At 36.2% G+C, this 21,853-nt stretch overlaps 2 protein-coding genes across 2 annotated transcripts; both read left to right on the plus strand.

Moving 5' to 3' along the window:
- The first annotated feature begins 204 nt into the window (after window positions 1-204).
- Window positions 205-4,068, plus strand: LOC124108562 (thyroid receptor-interacting protein 11-like). The gene is given in 4 exon segments (XM_046467028.1): window positions 205-1,304; window positions 1,306-1,369; window positions 1,371-3,377; window positions 3,379-4,068. Coding segments are annotated over 4 exon segments (3,861 nt in total).
- An 11,419-nt stretch (window positions 4,069-15,487) lies between these two features.
- Window positions 15,488-18,731, plus strand: LOC131425037 (thyroid receptor-interacting protein 11-like). Its single transcript, XM_058586274.1, has one exon. The coding sequence runs from the start codon at window positions 15,488-15,490 to the stop codon at window positions 18,677-18,679; it is 3,192 nt and encodes a 1,063-aa protein (XP_058442257.1). The 3' UTR covers window positions 18,680-18,731.
- The last annotated feature ends 3,122 nt before the right edge of the window (window positions 18,732-21,853 follow it).

Raw genomic sequence — 21,853 nt, forward strand, 5'->3', positions numbered from 1 at the left:
TCTTGATTAAAGCCGCTGCTCTGAGCACCACGCTTAGCACTTCAGCAACCCCCGTGCGCAGCGGCCATCTTCCCGCTGTGAGGAATTCTGAGCGCTTGGGTCATAATTGACCCCAGCAACGCTGGAGGACGTTCGGGGCAGAGAAGTGGATGGTGATGGACGCGGTTTTCGGAGCTGGTCCGATGGATCACTGAAGTGACGGCGATGTCGTCCTGGTTTGGAGGCCTGGGCTCAGGCTTGGGCCACTTCTTGGGTCAAGTGGGGAGCAGCTTGGCTTCCCTCACTGGCCATATCTCCAGCTTCACCAGGGAAATACTTCTGGATGACTTAGGAGACATAGAAGCAGCTTTACATCATTGTTGGAGAAAGGAAATGGAAACTACTGGTTCCACAATAAGATGTGAGAATGAAAGAATTAAAAAGTATTGTACTGATCTGGAAGAAAAGCATGAAGCATCAGAGCTGCAAATAAAGCATCAGTCTGTAAGTTACCAAAATCAACTGCAACAGAAAGAGGGAGAGATCAGCCATCTTAAAGCAAGACAGATTGTACTGCAAGATCAAGTGTTCCAACTACAGGCAGCTGTTCAATCAGTACCTTCAGGAGCTGGTGGTGTACCAACCACCACTGCACCTGCTCCATTCGGTTCCTGGATCAGTAGTCATTTTTCAGCCTTTCCGGATGATGACATGGACTTTAGTAACATAATTTCATCACAACAAGAAACAAACAGATTGTCAATTGACATTGCAAAACATGAATCTGAAGTTGGTCACTGGAGGCAGATTGCTGAGGCTCAGGGAACACATCATTCTGACTCAAGTGAAATCTGCAAAGTACAAAATACTATCAAGACTCTTCAACCAAACCAAAGTCCATACATCGATGATCATCAGCATGAAATTTCAGTTTTGGAGCAGAGTTCTACTGTGGCAGAAAAGGGAAAAATTCTTCCTCAGAGTTCAGCAGTGGAAGAAGTGTTCAGGCTACAACAAGCCCTGGATGATGCTGAGAAGGAAATCATGAGACTAAATGGTTTAAACCAGGATAACCGTCTTGCTGAAGACAATCTGAAACTTAAAATGCATGTTGAAGCTTTAGAAAAAGAGAAGTCATCATTGAGTCAAGAAAAAGAGGAACTTCAGATGTCACTGTCAAAATTGAGCTATGACTATCAAGTCATGAAAAACAGAGCTTCAACAGACATGAATTTGAATGTACAATTACTAGACTTAAAACTTCACTTGAAGGCAAAGGAGTAAGAACTGAATCAGACTATCAATGAAAAGAAACTGCTGATAACTGTTAGAAGAACTGGATCATCAGAATCAAGAAGCTAAAAAGCACATGATTTTGATACAAGATGAGACTATCAAAACAACAAAATGAAGGAGACCTTGTCATCAAGAAGTTGGAACAAGAACTAGATGATGAAAAACAGAGAGTTCATCAACTTGAGGATGATAAAATGAACATATCCCAAGAGTTGCATGTGCAGAAGGAGAAGTTAACTAGGAATGCACAGAGCCTCAGTGATTTGCATTTAACCAAGCAGAAGCTTGAAGATAAAGTAGAAGATTTAGTAGATCAGCTAAATCAGTCACAAAAAAATAGTTTAAACATCCAGCAGGAAAACCTTGGGCTTAAGGATCACATTAGACAAATTGAAGATGAGCTGTCTGGATTTAAGAGTAAGTACCGAAGTTCTCTGAATGAAGACTCTAACAGTCATTGTAAGGATGACATGCTTAAAGAACGGGAAGCTGAAGTTAGCAACTTAAGGCAAAATCTTTCTGAAGTAGAACAGCTCAATGAAAATTTAAAGAAAGTTGCTGTTGAACTCAAAACGGAAAATGAAATTTTGATTTTAGCATGTGACGATGTAAGGCGTAAGTTGGAAGAATCTATTGCTGCTTACAATCAAATCTCTCAAGAAAAAGACACTATCACGGAGACTCTCAAAAGAGACAAAGAAGAGATTGAAGCCAAACTGCACCAGGCAGAAAAAAGACTGTTGGAAGAAGCAAATAATCACAGGCAGACTATTCAGGAACTCTCCAAAGCACATAATTTGAATACCTCTGCCTTAAAGCTGAAACACGAATGTGTAGTTCAACTCACTCAAGAGAAGGACTTTGAAATAGCAGGACTCAAAAAGAATATTGAGCAAATGACTGCTGGTCAAAAAGAAACTGAGGAAATTTTGGCATCTTATATAGAAGAACAGAAGTAATTGATACAAGTCATAAATGAGAAAGAAGTTTTTATTGGAAAACTCGAAGAAAAAAGTTCAGAACTACAAAAGGATTTAGATAAGTGTTCTCAGGCCTTAAGAGAAAATGAAACTTTAAGGCAATCCATTGAAGGAAAGGACAGAATTCTTGCCTACATGAAAGCAGAAAACAAGTATCTGCAATTAGAGATGGAAATACTTAGGGAACAGCACAATCAAGCTGTACCAGTGGCTAAGCCTAAAGCTCTTGATGCTATCACAGAACTAGAATTGGAGGTATCTCAACTGAATATAGTCAAAAATCATCTGGAAGATGAAATTAAAGACCATCTGAATATAATTGAAAATCAAAACAAGCGTAAAATGCAACTCCTTCAGTCTTTACAGGAGCAGAAGGAGGAAATGGATGAATTGAAGTACAAATATGAGCAGATGAATGCTGCGCATAGCCACTTAATTTTAGAAAAAGAGGAGGAAATTAAGAACTTGCAGAAAATTATTGAAGAACTAAAAGCCCAGTTGCCTGGAGAAAGAGGAGATGCTCAAACACTGAATTCTGATATTTTTCAAGAGACCAAAGTAAAAATCCTAAGAAAAAAAAAGGTTCAACACTTACGGGACCAAGAATTACACCTAAACCGGGAGCTAGAAAGGCTACGCAGCCATCTCTTGGAATCAGAAGAGTCTTACACCCAGGAAATTTTGGCTGCAGAAGAAAAAGAGATTCAACTGAGACAGAAAGTCACACTCTTGGAGGAAAAGCTAGTTGCGTCTTCTAAGGCAAGTCATCAAGCCAGTGTGCAGATAGAGTCTCTGCAGGAACAGTTGAGTCTGGTCTCTCAACAGAGAGATGAGAATACACTGCAGCTTTTGCTCTCCCAGGAACAAGTAAGGCAGTATGCCCTGTCATCAAGTAAGCTGCAAAGGGTTCTAGAGCACTTCCAAGAAGAAGAGAAAGCTATGCATTCTGCTGAATTAGCCAAAGAAAAACAGTCGAAAGCTGAATGGAAGAACAAGGCTGAAAAGCTAGAAGGAGAAGTATCATCATTGCAGCAACGTTTGGATGAAGCAAATGCTATGTTGGATTCTGCTTCCAGACTGAGAGAAGACTTAGATCTCAAGGAAGAATAGATCCAATATCTGAAAAAAACAAAACAAGCTCCGAAAAGAAATGTTGGATCATGCACAAGAGAAATTGTCCACTTTGGTCAACAGTACAGAAGGAAAAGTGGACAAAGTCTTCATGAGAAACCTTTTTATTGGTCATTTCCAGACACCAAAAGGCAAACGTCGTGAAGTATTGCAGTTGATGGGGAGCATCCTGGACATTCCAAAGGACGAAATGGAGCAGCTGTTGAATAAAGATTATGGTGGTGTCAGTAAGTGGATGAGTAGTTGGCTTGGAGGGGCATCGAAAAGTGTCCCCAACATTCCTTTGAGACCAAATCAACAACGTGTGCTTAATAGTTCTTTTTCAGAACTCTTTGTCAAATTTCTGGAAACGGAGTCTCATCTCTCTGTCCCACCACCAAAACTTTCTGCCCAAGCCATGGATTGTCTAGACTCACCAGGAAAGAGAGAGCAAGGTGTAAATGTACCAGGAAATGTTAAAGATGGAGCCGAATTAAGAGCTGACAGAAGCACCAACGGAAATCCACTCTTGGTTCACCGTTCGGCAGCTCTGCATCTTAGTAACCTAGCTGGTGTTGGGCTTGGTGGACCTGGGCATCCTCTTTTTAAACCCATTGCAGATTTCATGCCCACCTTTACACCATTGCCAGTGTCCCCAGACAATAGTGCCACAGTTGTACTCCAGGATCTTCTAAATATTTAGCATTTTAAAGCCATAACACTTTTTGATGTTTTACAGCATGGCCTTTTGAAAAAGTACTCATGTATTTGTAGACAAAAAGAGAAAGCAATAAAGCTGGTATATGTAGGTTTATAGATACTAGGTATTTTATTTTATTTTTTGGGTTGTTATGTTTTTTTGCTATAGTTCTTTTTTAAAAATTTGTTTTGTTTGTTATAGCACTTTTTTGTTTATAAAATTTTGTTCCAATGTAGCAGTTAATCATCACCAGTCATCAATCCTGATGTACTTTTGTGAGCAATTGTACAGAGCAGCATTCTTGAACCATTAGTTCCAACCTCTTTTTTTAAAATAATAATATTTGTTAAATTTAATGGCACTAAGATAAAAAATGATACATGTAAATAACAGGAAACAAGAAAAATCCAACCCATAAGAAGGAGGTCTCAGATTTAGAGTACATGAAAACCAAATATAATGTTGCAAAAAGTTGAGAATATTTAGTTTATCCAAGATAATATTGTACAACTACCAAGCGAAAATTCCAATGGGGAGGACCTAAACATGAAGCTTAGTGGATAAATTCTAAGATGCTTTTAATCCAAATTCTATGACCCCTATCCATTTTGCTTATTTCCATTCCTAAACAAAAGTCACTTCACATTAATTCAGTTTTCCAGATGTTAAATATGTCCAGAAGGAAGAGTATTTTTATGAGTCAACCCCGAAGTGGGATCACATGATCCATTGCCAATGGAAAAGTTAATTAGTAAGAATGTATCATTAAATATCTGGACTGTTTATCTACATACTATTGGGGGCTCTACAAAAATTCTTATAAACACATTTTATAAAACATTTGATCAAAACAAATTGGGGAGAGAAATAAGCTAACAACAGTTTTTGAAAGATGAAAAGCTTTAAAATAGGACTAGTTACAACCTTTTGATAAATTAAGGTAAAAGAACAATCAAAAGTTTCTATCTTAAGTAGGTGAAATCAGAGAAGAGAAAAAGCAGATTGCATAGCACATACTTCTCTGACACCTGTAGTTTCTAAAACCACTCAGAATATTTTTATTAAAATTAATTTAAACAAAATTTAATATATTTTTAAATATAAATTATATTATCATTTATTATAAATTAATCTAATTTAAATTTAATTTATTATTATTATTATTTAAATTTCTTTTATTAATACTATGGTTTGATTTAAATTTATTTTATTAATTGATATTGTTTATTAACATATATTAAATTATAGTATGATTTATATTTAAAAATTCTTTAAATTTTATTTAAATTAATACAATTTAACAAAGTAAATTTAACATAATATAGATTGAATTATTTAATATTGACTATATAATTTAATATAAATGTCTATAAAGTTAATTTTAATAAAAATGTTCTTAGTTGTTTTAGAAATTATAGGTGGCAGTGAAGTTTTAGCTATGTTATCTTCTTTTTTCTCCTCTTTGATTTTAACTAACTTAAGCTAGAAACTTTTGGGTTATCTTTTGTTTTACTTTACAAAAATAAAAAAAGGAAGACAAAACACCCAGTAGCTACACACATATCAGCTTTTCCTTTCTTATTTCTAAATTTCACCTTAATATTTACATTATTTTACCAAAATTAAGATGCCATCAGTTGTTAGGCATGAAAAAAGTCACTGAAACAACAACTGGAAGACGAATCCCAATCTCAGATTGGCTAAGTATTCAAAACACATAAATGTCTGAAAACTGATGAGCTCTGATAGTAAAGTTTTAAACCTATGGAAAGTTTCCAAATGCTATGGAAAATGATGCCATTTCTCTTTTTGTGTTTTTTAGCTGAGAACCTTCTAAGTACTAAGGTACGTTATCAGAAATTGTATGTAACTCAAGTCTTTAAATTTCTTATTTTTCCTGTACTGTAGAAAAAGGGACTCACAATTCCTTGAGCTCTACTAGCATTTTAGTGACAGGAAAAAATTCAATGATGCATAGTTGTTTATTTGCATTCAATGTCTATCAATCTTACATACTTTGGGAAGGGTCACAAACCACAGAAAGCATCTGCCTTCTGCTTTATTTCGAAGCTTCCAGCATCAGTTGCAACAATTCTAAAGAACTCTGGGAATACTCTGTGGTACAAAATGCACACTTACTTGTTTTGAAAGCATCCCTAAAACATGAGTCATTAGGTGAATTTCTTGTTCTAAGTAAATTTACTGAATTACTATTAAGTGATAACATATTAAGCCAAAATGAAAGCGCATGCTTCACATCAGAGCAAGGAAGATGTAAGAAGGTATGATGTGTGGTAAAAATGCATGAATATGCAAATATTATCCACCCTTCTTAAGTCCAATTTTCTCTCTTTTTATTTATTCATTTTTTGGAGGTTACCCAAGAATCATAAGTGTATCCCTATACATATATTCAGTGCCTAAAAGGTACAAGGCCTTGTGGTAGATATTGCGAACAACATAAAGCTGTGATATATATATATATATATATATATATATATATATATATATATATATTGAATGAAATTTAATGAATTTTTCAATATAAATCATACTATAATTTAATATAAGTTAATAAACAATATCAGTTAATAAAATAAATTTAAATCAAACAATAGTATTAATAAAAGAAATTTAAACAATACTAATAAAATAAATTTAAATTAGATTAATTTATATTAAATGATAATATAATTTATATTTAAAAATATATTAAATTTTGTTTAAATTAATTTTAATAAAAATGTTCTTTTTTAAAATTTTTTTATTGGTTGTTCAAAACATTACAAAGCTCATGACATATCATCTTTCATACATTTGATTCAGGTGAGTTATGAATTCCCATTTTTACCCGAAATACAAATTGCAGAATCACATCAGTTAAACATTCACAATTTTTACATAATGCCATATTAGTGACTGTTGTATTCTGCTGCCTTCCTATCCCCTACTATCCCCCTCCCCTCCCCTCCCATCTTCCCTCTCTACCTCATCTGCTGTTGTTCAATTCTCTCCCTTGTTTCCCCCCCTTTCCCCTTACAACCTCTTATATGTAATTTGTGTTACATTGAGGGTCTCCTCCCATTTCCATGTGCTTTCCCTTCTCTCTCCCTTTCTCTCCCCCCACTCATCTCTGTTTAATGTTAATCTTTTCCTCATGCTCTTCCTCCCTGTTCTGTTCTTAGTTGCTCTCTTTATATCAATGAAGACATTTGGCATTTGTATTTTAAGGATTGGCTAGCTTCGCTTAGCATAATCTGAACTAATGCCATCCATTTCCCTGCAAATTCTATGATCTTCTCATTTTTTAGTGCTGCGTAATACTCCATTGTGTATAGATACCAATAAAAAAATGGCGATATTACCCAAAGTTCTCTATAGGTTTAATGCAATGCCAATCAAAATCCCAATGACATTTCTTGAAATAGATATAGAAATAGAAATAGAAATAGAAATATATAAAGCAATCATGAAATTCATATGGAAATACAAAAGACCCAGAATAGCAAAAGCAATTCTAAGCAGGAAGTGTGAATCTGGCGGTATAGCGATACCAGATTTCAAGTGTACTACAGAGCAATAGTAACAAAAACAGCAGGGTACTGGTACCAAAACAGGCGGGTGGACCAATGGTACAGAATAGAGGACACAGAGACCAATCCACAAAACTACAACTTTCTTGTATTTGATAAAGGGGCTAAAAGCATGCAATGGAGGAAGGATAGCATCTTCAACAAATGGTGCTGGGATAACTGGAAATCCATATGGGATAACTGGAATCCCTTTCTCTCGCCGTGCACAAAAGTTAACTCAAAATGGATCAAAGAGCTTGATATTAAATCAGAGACTCTGCATCTGATAGAAGAAAAATTTAGCTCCGATCTACATATTGTGGAGTCGGGCTCCAAATTCCTTAATAGGACACCCATAGCACAAGAGTTAATAACAAGAATAAACAAATGGGACTTACTCAAACTAAAAAGTTTTTTCTCAGCAAGAGAAACAATAAGAGAGGTAAAAAGGAAGCCTACATCCTGGGAACAAATTTTTACTCCTCACACTTCAGATAGAGTCCTAATATCCAGAGTATACAAAGAACTCAAAAAATGAAACAATAAGATAACAAATAACCCAATCAACAATTGGGCCAAGGACCTGAACAAACACTTCTCAGAGGAGGACATACAATCAATCAACAAGTACATGAAAAAATGCTCACCATCTCTAGCAGTCAGAGAAATGCAAATCAAAACCACCCTAAGATACCATCTCACTCCAGTAAGATTGGCAGCCATTATGAAGTCAAACAACAATAAGTGCTGGCGAGGATGTGGGGAAAAGGGTACACTTGTACATTGCTGGTGGGACTGCAAATTGGTGTGGCCAATTTGGAAAGCAGTATGGAGATTCCTGGGAAAGCTGGGAATGGAACTACCATTTGACCCAGCTATTGCCCTTCTCGGACTATTCCCTGAAGACCTTAAAAGAGCGTACTATAGGGATACTGCCACATCAATGTTCATAGCAGCACAATTAATTAACAATAGTTAGACTGTGGAACCAACCTAGATGCCCTTAAATAGATGAATGGATAAAAAAATGTGGCATTTATACACAATGGAGTATTACACAGCACTGAAAAATGACAAAATCATGGAATTTGCAGGGAAATGGATGGCATTAGAGCAGATTATGCTAAGTGAAGCTAGCCAATCCCTAAAAAACAAATGCCAAATGTCTTCTTTGATATAAGGAGAGCAACTAAGAATAGAGCAGGGAGGAAGAGCATGAGGAAAAGATTAACATTGAATAGAGATGAGTGGTGGGAGGGAAAGGGAGAGAGAAGGGAAATTGCATGGAAATGTAAGGAGACCCTCATTGTTACACAAAATTACATATAAGAGGTTGTGAGGGGAAAGGGGAAAAAAAACAAGGGAGAGAATTGAATTACAGCAGATGGGGTAGAGAGAGATGATGGGAGGGAGAAGAGGGGGGATAGTAGAGGATAGGAAAGGTAGCAGAATTCAACAGTCACTAATATGACATTATGTAAAAACATGGATGTGTACCCGATGTGATTCTGCAATCTGTATTTGGGGTAAAAATGGGAGTTCGTAACCCACTTGAATCAAATGTATGAAAGATGATATGTCCAGAGCTTTGCAATGTTTTAAACAACCAATAAAAAAAAAAAAACATTTTCCCATTAAAAATGATATTGATGATTTATTTTGATCATTTTATACACAGCAGAACTACATTTAGTTCTTTGTCCTACTTATAAAAGTCACTAGATGTGAAAGCATCTACTTTCACAGTTTATATAACCTTTATGGACAATTTTAAATTCTTTAAAAAAAATATTTATTATTTAGCCTTTAGTGGACACAACATCTTTATTTTATTTTATTTTTTTATGTAGTGCTGAGGATCAAACCCCGTGCCTCACACATGCTAGGTGAAGGAGCTACTACTTGAGCCATATCCCCAACACTCTCTTAAATTCTTATTTTCACCTTGCTTCTTCATGATAATGAGAATTCAAATTTATGGGTAATATATCATTCACTGAACAACTTCTCAGTCCAAATCAATCCTTCTACTATTGTATTGTCACTGGAGTGTTATGTTAATCTTCCTACAATTGTGTGCGGAACATTTCATTGATTATGCCAATTCTTAAAAATACAAATGTGCTGAGCCCTAATATCCAGAGTATACAAAGAACTCAAAAAATTAAACAATAAGAAAACAAATAACCCAATCAACAAATGGGCCAAGGACCTGAATAGACACTTCTCAGAGAAGGATATACAATTAATCAACAAATATACAGAAAAAATATTCACCATCTCTAGCAATCAGAGAAATGCAAATTAAAACCACTCTAAGATACCATATCAGTCCAGTAAGAATGGCAGCCATTAGGAAGTCAAACAACAACAACAAGTACTGGCGAGGATGTGGGGAAAAAGGTACACTTGTACATTGCTGGTGGGACTGCAAATTGGTGCAGCCAATTTGGAAAGCAGTATGGAGATTCCGTAGAAATCTGGGAATGGAACCACCATTCAACCCAGCTATTCCCCTTCTGGGACTATTCCCAAAGACCTAAAAAGAGCATACTATAGGAATACAGCTACATCAATGTTCATAGCAGCACAATTCACAGTAGCTAAAATGTGGAACCAACCTAGATGCCCTTCAATAGATGAATGGATAAAAAAATGTGGCATTTGTACACAATGGAATATTACTCAGCACTAAAAAATAACAAAATCATGGCATTTGCAGGGAAATGGATGGCATTAGAGCAGATTATGCTAAGTGAAGTTAGCCAATCCCTAGAAAACAAATGCTGAATGTCTTCTTTGATATAAGGAGGGGGACTCAAAACAGAGCAGGGTGGAAGAGCATGAAAAGAAGATTACCATTTAGAAGGGATGAGAGGTGGGAGGGAATGGGAGAGAGAAGTGGAATTTCATGGAAATGGAAGGATACCCTCATTGTTATACAAAATTACATATAAGAGGATGTGAGGGGAAAGGGGAAAAAAAGAGAGAAATGAATTACATTAGATGGGGTAGAGAGAGAAGATGGGAGGGGAGGGGAGAGAAGGGGGAATAGGAAGGGAATAGGAAAGGCAGCAGAATACAACAGACACTAGTATGGCAGTATGTATAAACTTGTATGTATAACCAATGTGATCCTGCAATCTGTACACATGGTAAAAATAAGAATTCATACCCCACTTGAATCAAATATATGAAATATGATATGTCAAGATCATTGTAATGTTTTGAGAAACCAATAGAAGTTAAAAAAAAGAAACAAGAAGAGACAAGGCCCATATTAAAGAGATTTAAAAATTCTACTGAAATCTATAAGAAAATGTTTGAATAAATCATGAGGTATTAAAAAAAGTACAAACTTAATATCTTGCATAGAATTTATCACCCTATGTTTATAGACTCAAAAAGCTTTCATGATTTTAATCTTCAACTGTGTTTTAACAAAGCCACATTATTAAGGGCTCTCTACTTCTGGCTTATTCTTTCTTACTTAGTCTTTTCTCCCATATGAGATCCTCACCACCACAGTCATCAATGGCTGACCTTGCATTATAATTCAAAGATCACTCTATGGAACATCTTCTCCATTGATTGACTGTATTCAATTTCAGGCTTCATAGCAGGAAATTCATATATATATCTCACAGCTTTATGTTGTTCACAATATCTACCACAAGGCCTTGTACCTTTTAGGCACTGAATATATGTATAGGGATACACTTATGATTCTTGGGTGCTTTTTGTCACATGTGCTGGAGAATGAACCAGAGTTTTCCCTTCGTATCCCCATAGTTTCCAGGAATATTCCAAACATATTTAGAATTAGAGAAATGCTTTTATTTGGACGGTCAGTTTTGAATATATTAGGTAGGTATCTCTCACAGACAGAAATATAAAATGACAAACAGCTGTGGTCAGAGTGAACCATGCTAAAAGACTGAATCTGAGTGATCAGAAATGCCTTTCAGCAGTAGGAGCAACAACCACTGGAACCAGATTCAAGCCAAATGTGATAGGTCTTACACTGAAAAAGGATCATTATTTGTGATTTAAAACAATAAATAAACACAGAACACCTAAAGAGAAGAAGGCACCCTGCTATAATTTGGATCTGGAATGTTGCCCAAAGGTCATGTGTTGAAAGCTTGGACCCCAATGTAACAGCATTCAGAATGGACTCTACAGAAAGGCAAATTGAATCCTGAGCTCTAACCTCATCTGTGGATCAATCCACTGATGGGTTCATGATTGGACAGGACTGTTGGGAGTTGGTAAAAACTGTGGGCAGTAGGGCCTAGTTGGAGGGGAGGTCATTGGAGTTGATTCCCTGGAAGGGTACATCATATTCCTCAGTCCTTTCTTCCCCCCACCATTTCCCTGATCTCCATGAGATGAGCAGCTCTGTTTTGAAGCCAGGCTCTCTGCCATGGTATTCTGCCTCACTTCAGGCCATAGCAATGGAGCCTGAAATTGAACCAAAATAAATATGTACTCATTTAATTTTCTCAGGTATGTTGTCAAAGTGATGAAAAAGCCTTCTAACACACACACACACACACACACACACACAGGAGGAATGGTCAAAGGGAGAAAAGGATACTTGGTATTGTTGATGGCTTCTTCAACAGTAGACACAGCTTTTAATAAGCAGTTTGGCAATAGAAGCAATAAAGAAATGATATAAAAACCTAGCACCCACTAGATTATAAATATTAGGAAAGAAAAATCAAAGCAAATGTAATGCATCAGTATAAAGTATATCTTTCTAAGAAAAAGTTCAATGATAAACCCATGAAATCAATGCAAAACAGGAGATAACCCAACCATATATCAATTACTGACTAGCTTAATGTACATCAACAAAAACTCTCAAGGTAAGAATTAAGAGTTGTCTTGAACTAGTGATTTTTCACAGATTGAATATAAATGACATAATTTTTTTAAAAAATTTACCAATTTATACATGTATAAAAGGGAAGAGTCTCTGACATAAAGAAAATATTCAGAACTATTAGAAAGGAAAATACTTCATTGTTCTCTTTTAAGCATTCAGTATATGAATGAATTTTATAAATATGTGCTTAAAGAGGATCCAGGATCCAAGGGTCCTCTTTTTCAGAGAGAGAAACATGGAAGGAAATGAGACAGAAGACCACAAGGAGAAAGTTACAAGAGATAAAGTATGAGGGGAAGGAGGTCTTGTTCTGTAGCGTGAAGGGGATATGAAGGAAAAGGCACTATCTTTGTCAAATGCTGACTTGAACCTTTGAGCAGCTCATCCTGACTACCTTGAAATCCCACGTTCACTCCCCATGAACCACAAAGATCATCAATAACCAACTTCCTCAGGTTTCATCCTCAATGTGCCCCTCATGCAGCATCTGACCACGTACACCAACCTTTGCCCCCCCCCTTTCCTTTTGCCTTAATCACAAAAGATATTATGATTTTTCTTTATCCATTTCTCCACTCACTCTTTCTTCTTCAACTCCTTCTCCTTTTTTTTTCTTCCAGTTCCTCTACTAGATATTCCCCCCAAATATTTATACTAAATAAATAAAATACTGTCTAGGAAACAACAAACCAATGCTGAAACATAATAAGCAATTGAAAAACTGAAGCTTCCTTTTCCTCCCTGTGCCTTCTTTCCTCAGTGATATCATCAATGCTCATGACTTTAACAATCGCTTCCACATAGGCAAGACTTAACTTTCTTTATGATATTGGTGATTTATTTTGATCATTTTATACACAGCAGAACTACATTTAATTCTTTGTCCTACTTATAAAAGTCACTAGATGCGAAAGCATCTGCTTTCACAGTTTGTATAACATTTATGGACTATTTTAAATTATTTTTTAAAAAATATTTATTATTTAGCCTTTATTGGACACAACATCTTTATTTTAATTTTTTTATGTAGTGCCTTCTAAAACGTACACACACACACACACCCACACACAAACATCCCCCCCACACACACACAAACAGGAGGAATGGTCAAAAGGGAGAAAAGGATACTTGGTATTGTTGATGGCTACTTGAACAGTAGACACAGCCGGGGTACAGCGTGGATTTTCAACTTCAGCAGATGCTAAAAGGGGCTTAAATTTTTATATTAGTCTTTTTTGAAGAGAGATTGACTAATACAGGCCTGATTTCTCTCTCAGATTTGGAGATGAATAAGAAGGACAAAGAAGATTCCCTTTTCTAGCATAGGACACAAATGCAGTCACTAGTTTCTGATAGCAATCTGAGGAATTATGTCTACTTGCTCTATCTTGAAGGCAAGAGACATTATGAGGTGATTAATATAATCCTTAGAATCTATTTAACCATTAATTTTCCTAAAATTCTTCCTTTTTTAAAATTTTATTTCTGCCACCTTGAGTATTTGTTCCCTGAATAGACATATAGAAAGAACAGCTCAAGGAAAAGAGTCTCCTGAGTATGTGCTTCTGGGAAGAGAGTTATGGGAGCAAATCCAAACCCCTCCTAAAGGGTAATAAGGAAAATGATCCTAAACAAAACAAAAAGCAAATATGAACAAAGTGGCAGCAGGCTCTATTTGTTGGCCACTTTCTCTGCACCAGCCATTAGGTGAGAACTACACACTATGTTCTCATTTACTCTTCAACTCTTGCCTGTGAGAGAGGTTTTATAAATGCATTCTGTCGGTTGGTTTAGCTCCAAAATTGCTTTGGTCCCAAATGGTATGTCTTTTACAGCCCACGTGCTTCATCTCTTTGCTTTGTCCCCAACTCTACAAAACTGCCTCTTCATTAACTTGTTGGAATTTAAACACCTTGGAAAGCAGGGCCTTATCTTAACGCCTTCTGATCCTTAATTCTAGGTATGGGATTTAAATTTAGGATTGTTACTCCATAGTAGAAAATTTCTCAACATTTTATTTCACTCTGTACTGTTTAAACCGGGATTATATTTGGCATTGATAAACAACAACAGGTTAAGTGAACATCAACCTATTGGCTCAAAAACAAAGTTTCTTAAGTGAAATTGAAGTGGGATTTTTGAGCACTTAAATAAACTTCAATCAGAACTTACAAGGACCATATAATATTAAAATGAACTCAAAAATTTATAGATTAGAGCAAAAATTTATTTTTGGAAAGGGTAAAGATGGTTCTTTAGTGACATATAATCCATACTATAATTTGAATTCTGAGAAAGATTAAGAATTTGTGATGGTTTATTTTATATGTTAACATGTCTGAGCTATGATGCTCAGATATTTGGCCAAATATTACTCTGGGTGTGTCTGTGCTGGTGTTATGGGGTGAGATTTACTTTTGAATCGGGGACTTTTAATTAGTAGATTGCATTCTGTAATGGAGCGACACCTCACCTTGTCAACTAAATGCACCTGAATGCGACAAAAAGTCCACCTCTCCCAGACAAGAGGGAACTGTCCAGTGAACTATCTTTGGATTTCATCTACAACATTGATTCTTTCTGGCTCCACAGCACACTGCCTTTGGACTCAAACTAGAACACTTTCCTGTAGCTCTGGCTCCTCCCAGCCAACCCTGCCCAATCCTGTGAGCCAATAGCTGACAGGCAAGTGCAGGGAAGAAGCAGGGGCCCCGCAGGGGGTGAGTGAGCTACTGGATGCCAGTCCCTGGACAAAGCCCAGGACAGGCTTCTGAGTTTACAGGCAGGAAGGGATGGTTGGGGTTGGCAGAGCCCCAGGAACCTCGCGCTGTGAGGAATTCTGAGCGCTTGCGTCATAATTGACCCTAGCAACGCTGGAGGACGTTCGGGGCAGAGAAGTGGATGGTGATGGACGCGGTTTTCGGAGCTGGTCCGATGGATCTCTGAAGTGACGGCGATGTTGTCCTGGTTTGGAGGCCTGGGCTCAGGCTTAGGCCACTTCTTGGGTCAGGTGGGGAGCAGCTTGGCTTCCTTCACTGGCCATATCTCCAGCTTCACCAGGGAAATACTTCTGGATGACTTAGGAGACCTAGAAGTAGCTTTACATCATTGTTGGAGAAAGGAAATGGAAACTACTGTTTCCACACTAAGATGTGAGAATGAAACACTGAAAAAGTATTGTACTGATCTGGAAAAAAAGCATGAAGCATCAGAGCTGCAAATAAAGCATCAGTCTATAAGTTACCAAAATCAACTGCAACAGAAAGAGGGAGAGATCAGCCATCTTAAAGCAAGACAGATTGTACTGCAAGATCAAGTGTTCCAACTACAGGCAGCTGCTCAATCAGTACCTTCAGGAGCTGGTGGTGTACCAACAACTGCACTGGCTCCATTGGATTCCCGCATCAGTAGTCATTTTTCAGCCTTTCGTGATGATGACATGGACTTTAGTGACATAATTTTATCACAACAAGAAACAAACAGATTGTCAATTGAAGTTGCAAGACATGAATCTGAAGTTGGCCACTCGAGGCAGATTGCTGAGGCTCAGGGAACACATCATTCTGACACAAGTGAAATCTGCAAAGTACAAAATACTATCAAGACTCTTCAACCAAACCAAAGTCCATACATAGATGATCATCAGCATGAAATGTCAGTTTTGGAGCACAGTCCTACTGTGGCAGAAAAGGGAAAAATCCTTCCACAGAGTTCAGCAGTGGAAGAAGTGTTCAGGCTACAACAAGCCCTGGCTGATGCTGAGAAGAAAATCATGAGACTAAATGGCTTAAACCAGGTTAACCATCTTGCAGAAGACAATCTGAAACTGAAAATGCATGTTGAAGCTTTAGAAAAAGAGAAGTCATCATTGAGTCAAGAAAAAGAGGAACTTCAGATGTCACTGTCAAAATTGAGCTATGACTATCAAGTCATGAAAAAGAGAACTTCAACAGACATGAATTTGAATGTACAATTACTAGACTTAAAACTTCACTTGAAGGCAAAGGAGGAAGAACTGAATCAGACTATCAATGAAAAGAAAATGCTGATAGCTGAGTTAGAAGAACTGGATCATCAGAATCAGGAAGCTACAAAGCACATAATTTTGATAAAAGATGAGCTATCAAAACAACAAAATGAAGGAGACCTTGTCATCAAGAAGTTGGAACAAGAACTAGGTGATGAAAAACAGAGAGTTCATCAACTTGAGGATGATAAAATGAACATATCCCAAGAGTTGCATGTGCAGAAGGAGAAGTTAACTAGGAATGCACAGAGCCTCAGTGATTTGCATTTAACCAAGCAGAAGCTTGAAGGTAAAGTAGAAGATTTAGTAGATCAGCTAAATCAGTCACAAAAAAATAGTTTCAACATCCATCAGGAAAACCTTGGGCTTAAGGATCACATTAGACAAATTGAAGATGAGCTGTCTGGATTTAAGAGTAAGTACCGAAGTTCTCTGAATGAAGACTCTAACAGTCATTGTAAGGATGACATGCTTAAAGAACGGGAAGCTGAAGTTAGCAATGTAAGGCAAAATCTTTCTGAAGTAGAACAGCTCAATGAAAATTTAAAGAAAGTTGCTGTTGATCTCAAAACGGAAAATGAAATGTTGATTATAGCATGTGAAGATGTAAGACATGAGTTGGAAGAATCTATTGCTGCTAACAATCAAATCTCTCAAGAAAAAGACACTATCACGGAGACTCTCAAAAGAGACAAAGAAGAGATTGAAGCCAAACTGCACCAGGCAGAAAAACGACTGTTGGAAGAAGCAAATAATCACAGGCAGACTATTCAGGAACTCTCCAAAGCACATAATTTGAATACCTCTGCCTTAAAGCTGAAACACGAATGTGTAGTTCAACTCACTCAAGAGAAGGACTTTGAAATAGCAGGACTCAAAAAGAATATTGAGCAAATGACTGCTGGTCAAAAAGAAACTGAGGAAATTTTGGCATCTTATGTAGAAGAACAGAAGCAATTGATACAAGTCATAAATGAGAAAGAAGTTTTTATTGGAAAACTCGAAGAAAAAAGTTCAGAACTACAAAAGGATTTAGATAAGTGTTCTCAGGCCTTAACAGAAAATGAAACTTTAAGGCAATCCATTGAAGGAAAGGACAGAATTCTTGCCTACATGAAAGCAGAAAACAAGTATCTGCAATTAGAGGTGGAAATACTTAGGGAACAGCACAGTCAAGCTGTACTAGTGGCTAAGCCTAAAGCTCTTGATGCTATCACAGAACTAGAATTGGAGGTATCTCAACTGAATATAGTCAAAAATCATCTGGAAGATGAAATTAAAGACCGTCTGAATATAATTGAAAATCAAAACAAGCGTAAAATGCAACTCCTTCAGTCTTTACAGGAGCAGAAGGAGGAAATGGATGAATTGAAGTACAAATATGAGCAGATGAATGCTGCGCATAGCCAGTTAATTTTAGAAAAAGAGGAGGAAATTAAGAACTTGCAGAAAACTATTGAAGAACTAAAAGCCCAGTTGCCTGGAGAAAGAGGAGATGCTCAAACACTGAATTCTGATATTTTTCAAGAGACCAAAGTAAAAATCCTAAGAAAAAAAGAGGTTCAACACTTACGGGTCCAAGAATTACGCCTAAACCGGGAGCTAGAAAGGCTACGCAGCCATCTCTTGGAATCAGAAGAGTCTTACACTCAGGAAATTTTGGCTGCAGAAGACAAGGAGATTAAACTGAGACAGAAAGTCACACTCTTGGAGGAAAAGCTAGTTGCATCTTCTAAAGCAAGTCACCAAGCCAGTGTGCAGATAGAGTCTCTGCAGGAACAGTTGAGTCTGGTCTCTCAACAGAGGGATGAGAATGCACTGCAGCTTTCGCTCTCCCAGGAACGAGTAAGGCAGTATGCCCTGTCATCAAGTAAGCTGCAAAGGGTTTTCGAGCACTTCCAAGAAGAAGAGAAAGCTATGCATTCTGCTGAATTAGCCAAAGAAAAACAGTCGATAGCTGAATGGAAGAACAAGGCTGAAAAGCTAGAAGGAGAAGTATCATCATTGCAGCAACGTTTGGATGAAGCAAATGCTATGTTGGATTCTGCTTCCAGACTGAGAGAAGACTTAGATCTCAAGGAAGAACAGATGGAAGAACTGAAAAAACAAAAAGAGCTCTGAAAAGAAATGTCTGACCATGTACAGCAGAAATTGTCGACTTTGGTCAGCAGCACAGAAGGAAGAGTGGACAAAGTCCTCATGAGAAACCGTTTTATTGGTCTTTTCAAGACACCAAAAGACAAACATCGTGAGGTGTTGCTGTTGATGGGGAGCATCCTGGACATTCCAAAGGAGGAATTGGAGCAATTATTGAATGAAGATTATGGTGGTGTCAGTAAGTGGATGAGTAGTTGGCTTGGAGGGGCATCGAAAAGTGTCTCCAACATTCCTTTGAGACCAAATCAACAACCTGCGCTTAATAGTTCTTTTGCAGAACTCTTTGTCAAATTTCTGGAAAAGGAGTCTCATCCCTCTGTTTCACCACCAAAAGTTTCTGCCCATGCCATGGACTGTCTAGACTCACCAGGAAGGAGACAGCAAGTTGTAAATGTACCAGGAAATGTTAAAGATGCACCCGAATTAAGAGCTGGCAGAAGCACCAAGGGGAATCCATTCTTGGTTCCCCGTTCACCAGCTGTGCCTCTTAGTAACCTAGCTGGCGTTGGACTTGGTGGACCTGGGCATCCTCTTTTTAAACCCATTGCAGATTTCTGGCATACCTTTACACCTTTGCCAGTGTCCCCGGACAATAGTACCAGAGTTGTACTCCAGGATCTTCTAAATATTTAGCATTTTAAAGAAGCCACAACACTTTTTGATGTTTTACAGCATGGCCTTTTGAAAAAGTACTCATGTATTTGTAGACAAAAAGAGAAAGCAAAAAAGCTGGTATATGTAGGTTTATAGCTACTAGGTATTTTATTTTATTTGGGGGGTTGTTGTTATGTTTTTTTGCTATAGTTCTTTTTTAAAAATTTGTTTTGTTTGTTATAGCACTTTTTTGTTTATAAAATTTTGTTCCAATGTAGCCGTTAATCATCACCAGTCATCAATCCTGATGTACTTTTGTGAGCAATTGTACAGAGCAGCATTCTTGAACCATTAGTTCCAACCTCTTTTTTTTTAAATAATAATATTTGTTAAATTTAATGGCATTAAGATAAAAAATGATACATGTAAATAACAGGAAACAAGAAAAATCCAACCCATAAGAAGGCGGTCTCAGATTTAGAGTACATGAAAACCAAATATAATGTTGCAAAAAGTTGAGAATATTTAGTTTATCCAAGATAACACTGTACAAGTACCAAGCGAAAATTCCAATGGAGAGGACGTAAACATGAAGCTTAGTGGATAAATACTTAAGATGCTTTTAATCCAAATTCTATGACCCCTATCCATTTTGCTTATTTCCATTTCTATATAAAAGTCACTTCACATTAATTCAGTTTTCCAGATGTTAAATATATCCAGAAGGAAGAGTATTTTATGAGTCAACCCCAAAGTGGGATCACATGATCCATTTCCAATGGAAAAGTTAATTAGTAAGAATGTATCATTAAATATCTGGACTGTTTATCTACATACTATTGGGGGCTCTACAAAAATTCTTATAAACACATTTTATAAAACATTAGATCCAAAGAAGTTGGGGAGAGAAATAAGCTAACAACAGTTTTTGAAAGATGAAAAGCTTTAAAATAGGAGTAGTTACAACCTTTTGATAAATTAAGGTAAAAGATCAACCAAACGTTTCTATCTTAAGTAGGTGAAATCAGTGAAGAGAAAAAGCAGATTGCATAGCACATACTTCTCTGACACCTGTAGTCTCTAAAACTATTAAGAACATTTTTATTAAAATTAATTTAAACAAAATTTAATATATTTTTAAATATAAATTATATTATCATTTAATATAAATTAATCTAATTTAAATTTATTTTATTAGTATTGTTTAAATTTCTTTTATTAATACTATTGTTTGATTTAAATTTATTTTATTAACTGACATTGTTTATTAACTTATATTAAATTATAGTATGATTTATATTTAAAAATTCATTAAATTTTATTTAAATTAATACAATTTAACAAAGTAAATTTAAACAACATAATATAGATTGAATTAATTAATGTTGACTATATAATTTAATATAAATGTCAAAAGAGTTAATTTTAATAAAAATGCTCTTAGTTGTTTTAGAAATTACAGGTGGCAGTGAAGTATTAGCTATATTATCTTCTTTTTTCTCCTCTTTGATTTTACCTAACTTTAGCTAGAAACTTTTGGGTTATCTTTTGTTTTACTTTACCAAAATAAAAAAAGGAAGACAAAACACCCAGTAGCTACACATATCAGCTTTTCCTTTCTTATTTCTAAATTTCACCTTAACATTTACATTTTTTTACCAAAATTAAGATGCCATCAGTTGTTAGGCATACACAAAATCACTGAAACAACAACTGGAAGACACATCCAAAAGTCAGATTGGCTAAGTATTCAAAACATATAAATGTCTGAGAACTGATGAGCTCTGATAATAAAGTTTCCAACCTATGGAAAGTTTCCAAATGCTATGGAAAATGATGACATTTCTCTTTTTGTGTTTTTAAGCTGAGAACCTTCTAAGTACTAAGGTACGTTATCAGAAATTGTATGTAACTCAAGTCTTTAAATTTCTTATTTTTCCTGTACTGTAGACAAAGAGACTCACAATTCCTTGAGCTCTACTAGCATTTTAGTGACAGGAAAAAATTCAATGATGCATAGTTGCTTATTTGCATTCAATGTCTATCAATCTTACATACTTTGGGAAGGGTCACAAGCCACAGCCCTTATGCCTTCTGCTCTATTTCAAAGCTTCCAGCATCAGTTGCAACAATTCTAGGAAACACTGGGAATACTCTATGGTACAAAATGAACAATTACTTTTTTTTGAAAGCATCTCTAAGACATGAGTCATTAGGTGACTTTCTTGTTCTAAGTAAATTTACTGAATTATTATTAAGTGATAGCATATTAAGCCAAAATGAAAAATGAAAGCACATGTTTCAAATAAGAGCAAGGAAGAAATAAGAAGGTATGATGTGTGGTAAAAATACATGAACATGCAAATATTATCCAGCCTTCTTAAGTCCAATTTTCTCTCTTTTTTATTTATTTATTTTTTGGAGGTTACATTCTTGCATGATATTCATGGAACAACTTTTGGGGGGATACAATCAGAAATTCAGCACTAAAATCTGCCTTCCTGCAACATCACATGGCTTACCCCTGAGAAGAATATCAAAGTA

This window comes from Marmota monax, unplaced genomic scaffold (assembly GCF_021218885.2).
Source record: "Marmota monax isolate L192 unplaced genomic scaffold, Marmota_monax_Labrador192_F-V1.1 WCK01_AAM20220418_F8-fsc00140, whole genome shotgun sequence".
NCBI classification, from domain to species: domain Eukaryota; kingdom Metazoa; phylum Chordata; class Mammalia; order Rodentia; family Sciuridae; genus Marmota; species Marmota monax.

Coding starts and splice junctions, on each gene's coding strand:
- LOC131425037 (XM_058586274.1), top strand. CDS start 15,488: ATGTTGTCCTGGTTTGGAGGCCTGGGCTCAGGCTTAGGCCACTTCTTG.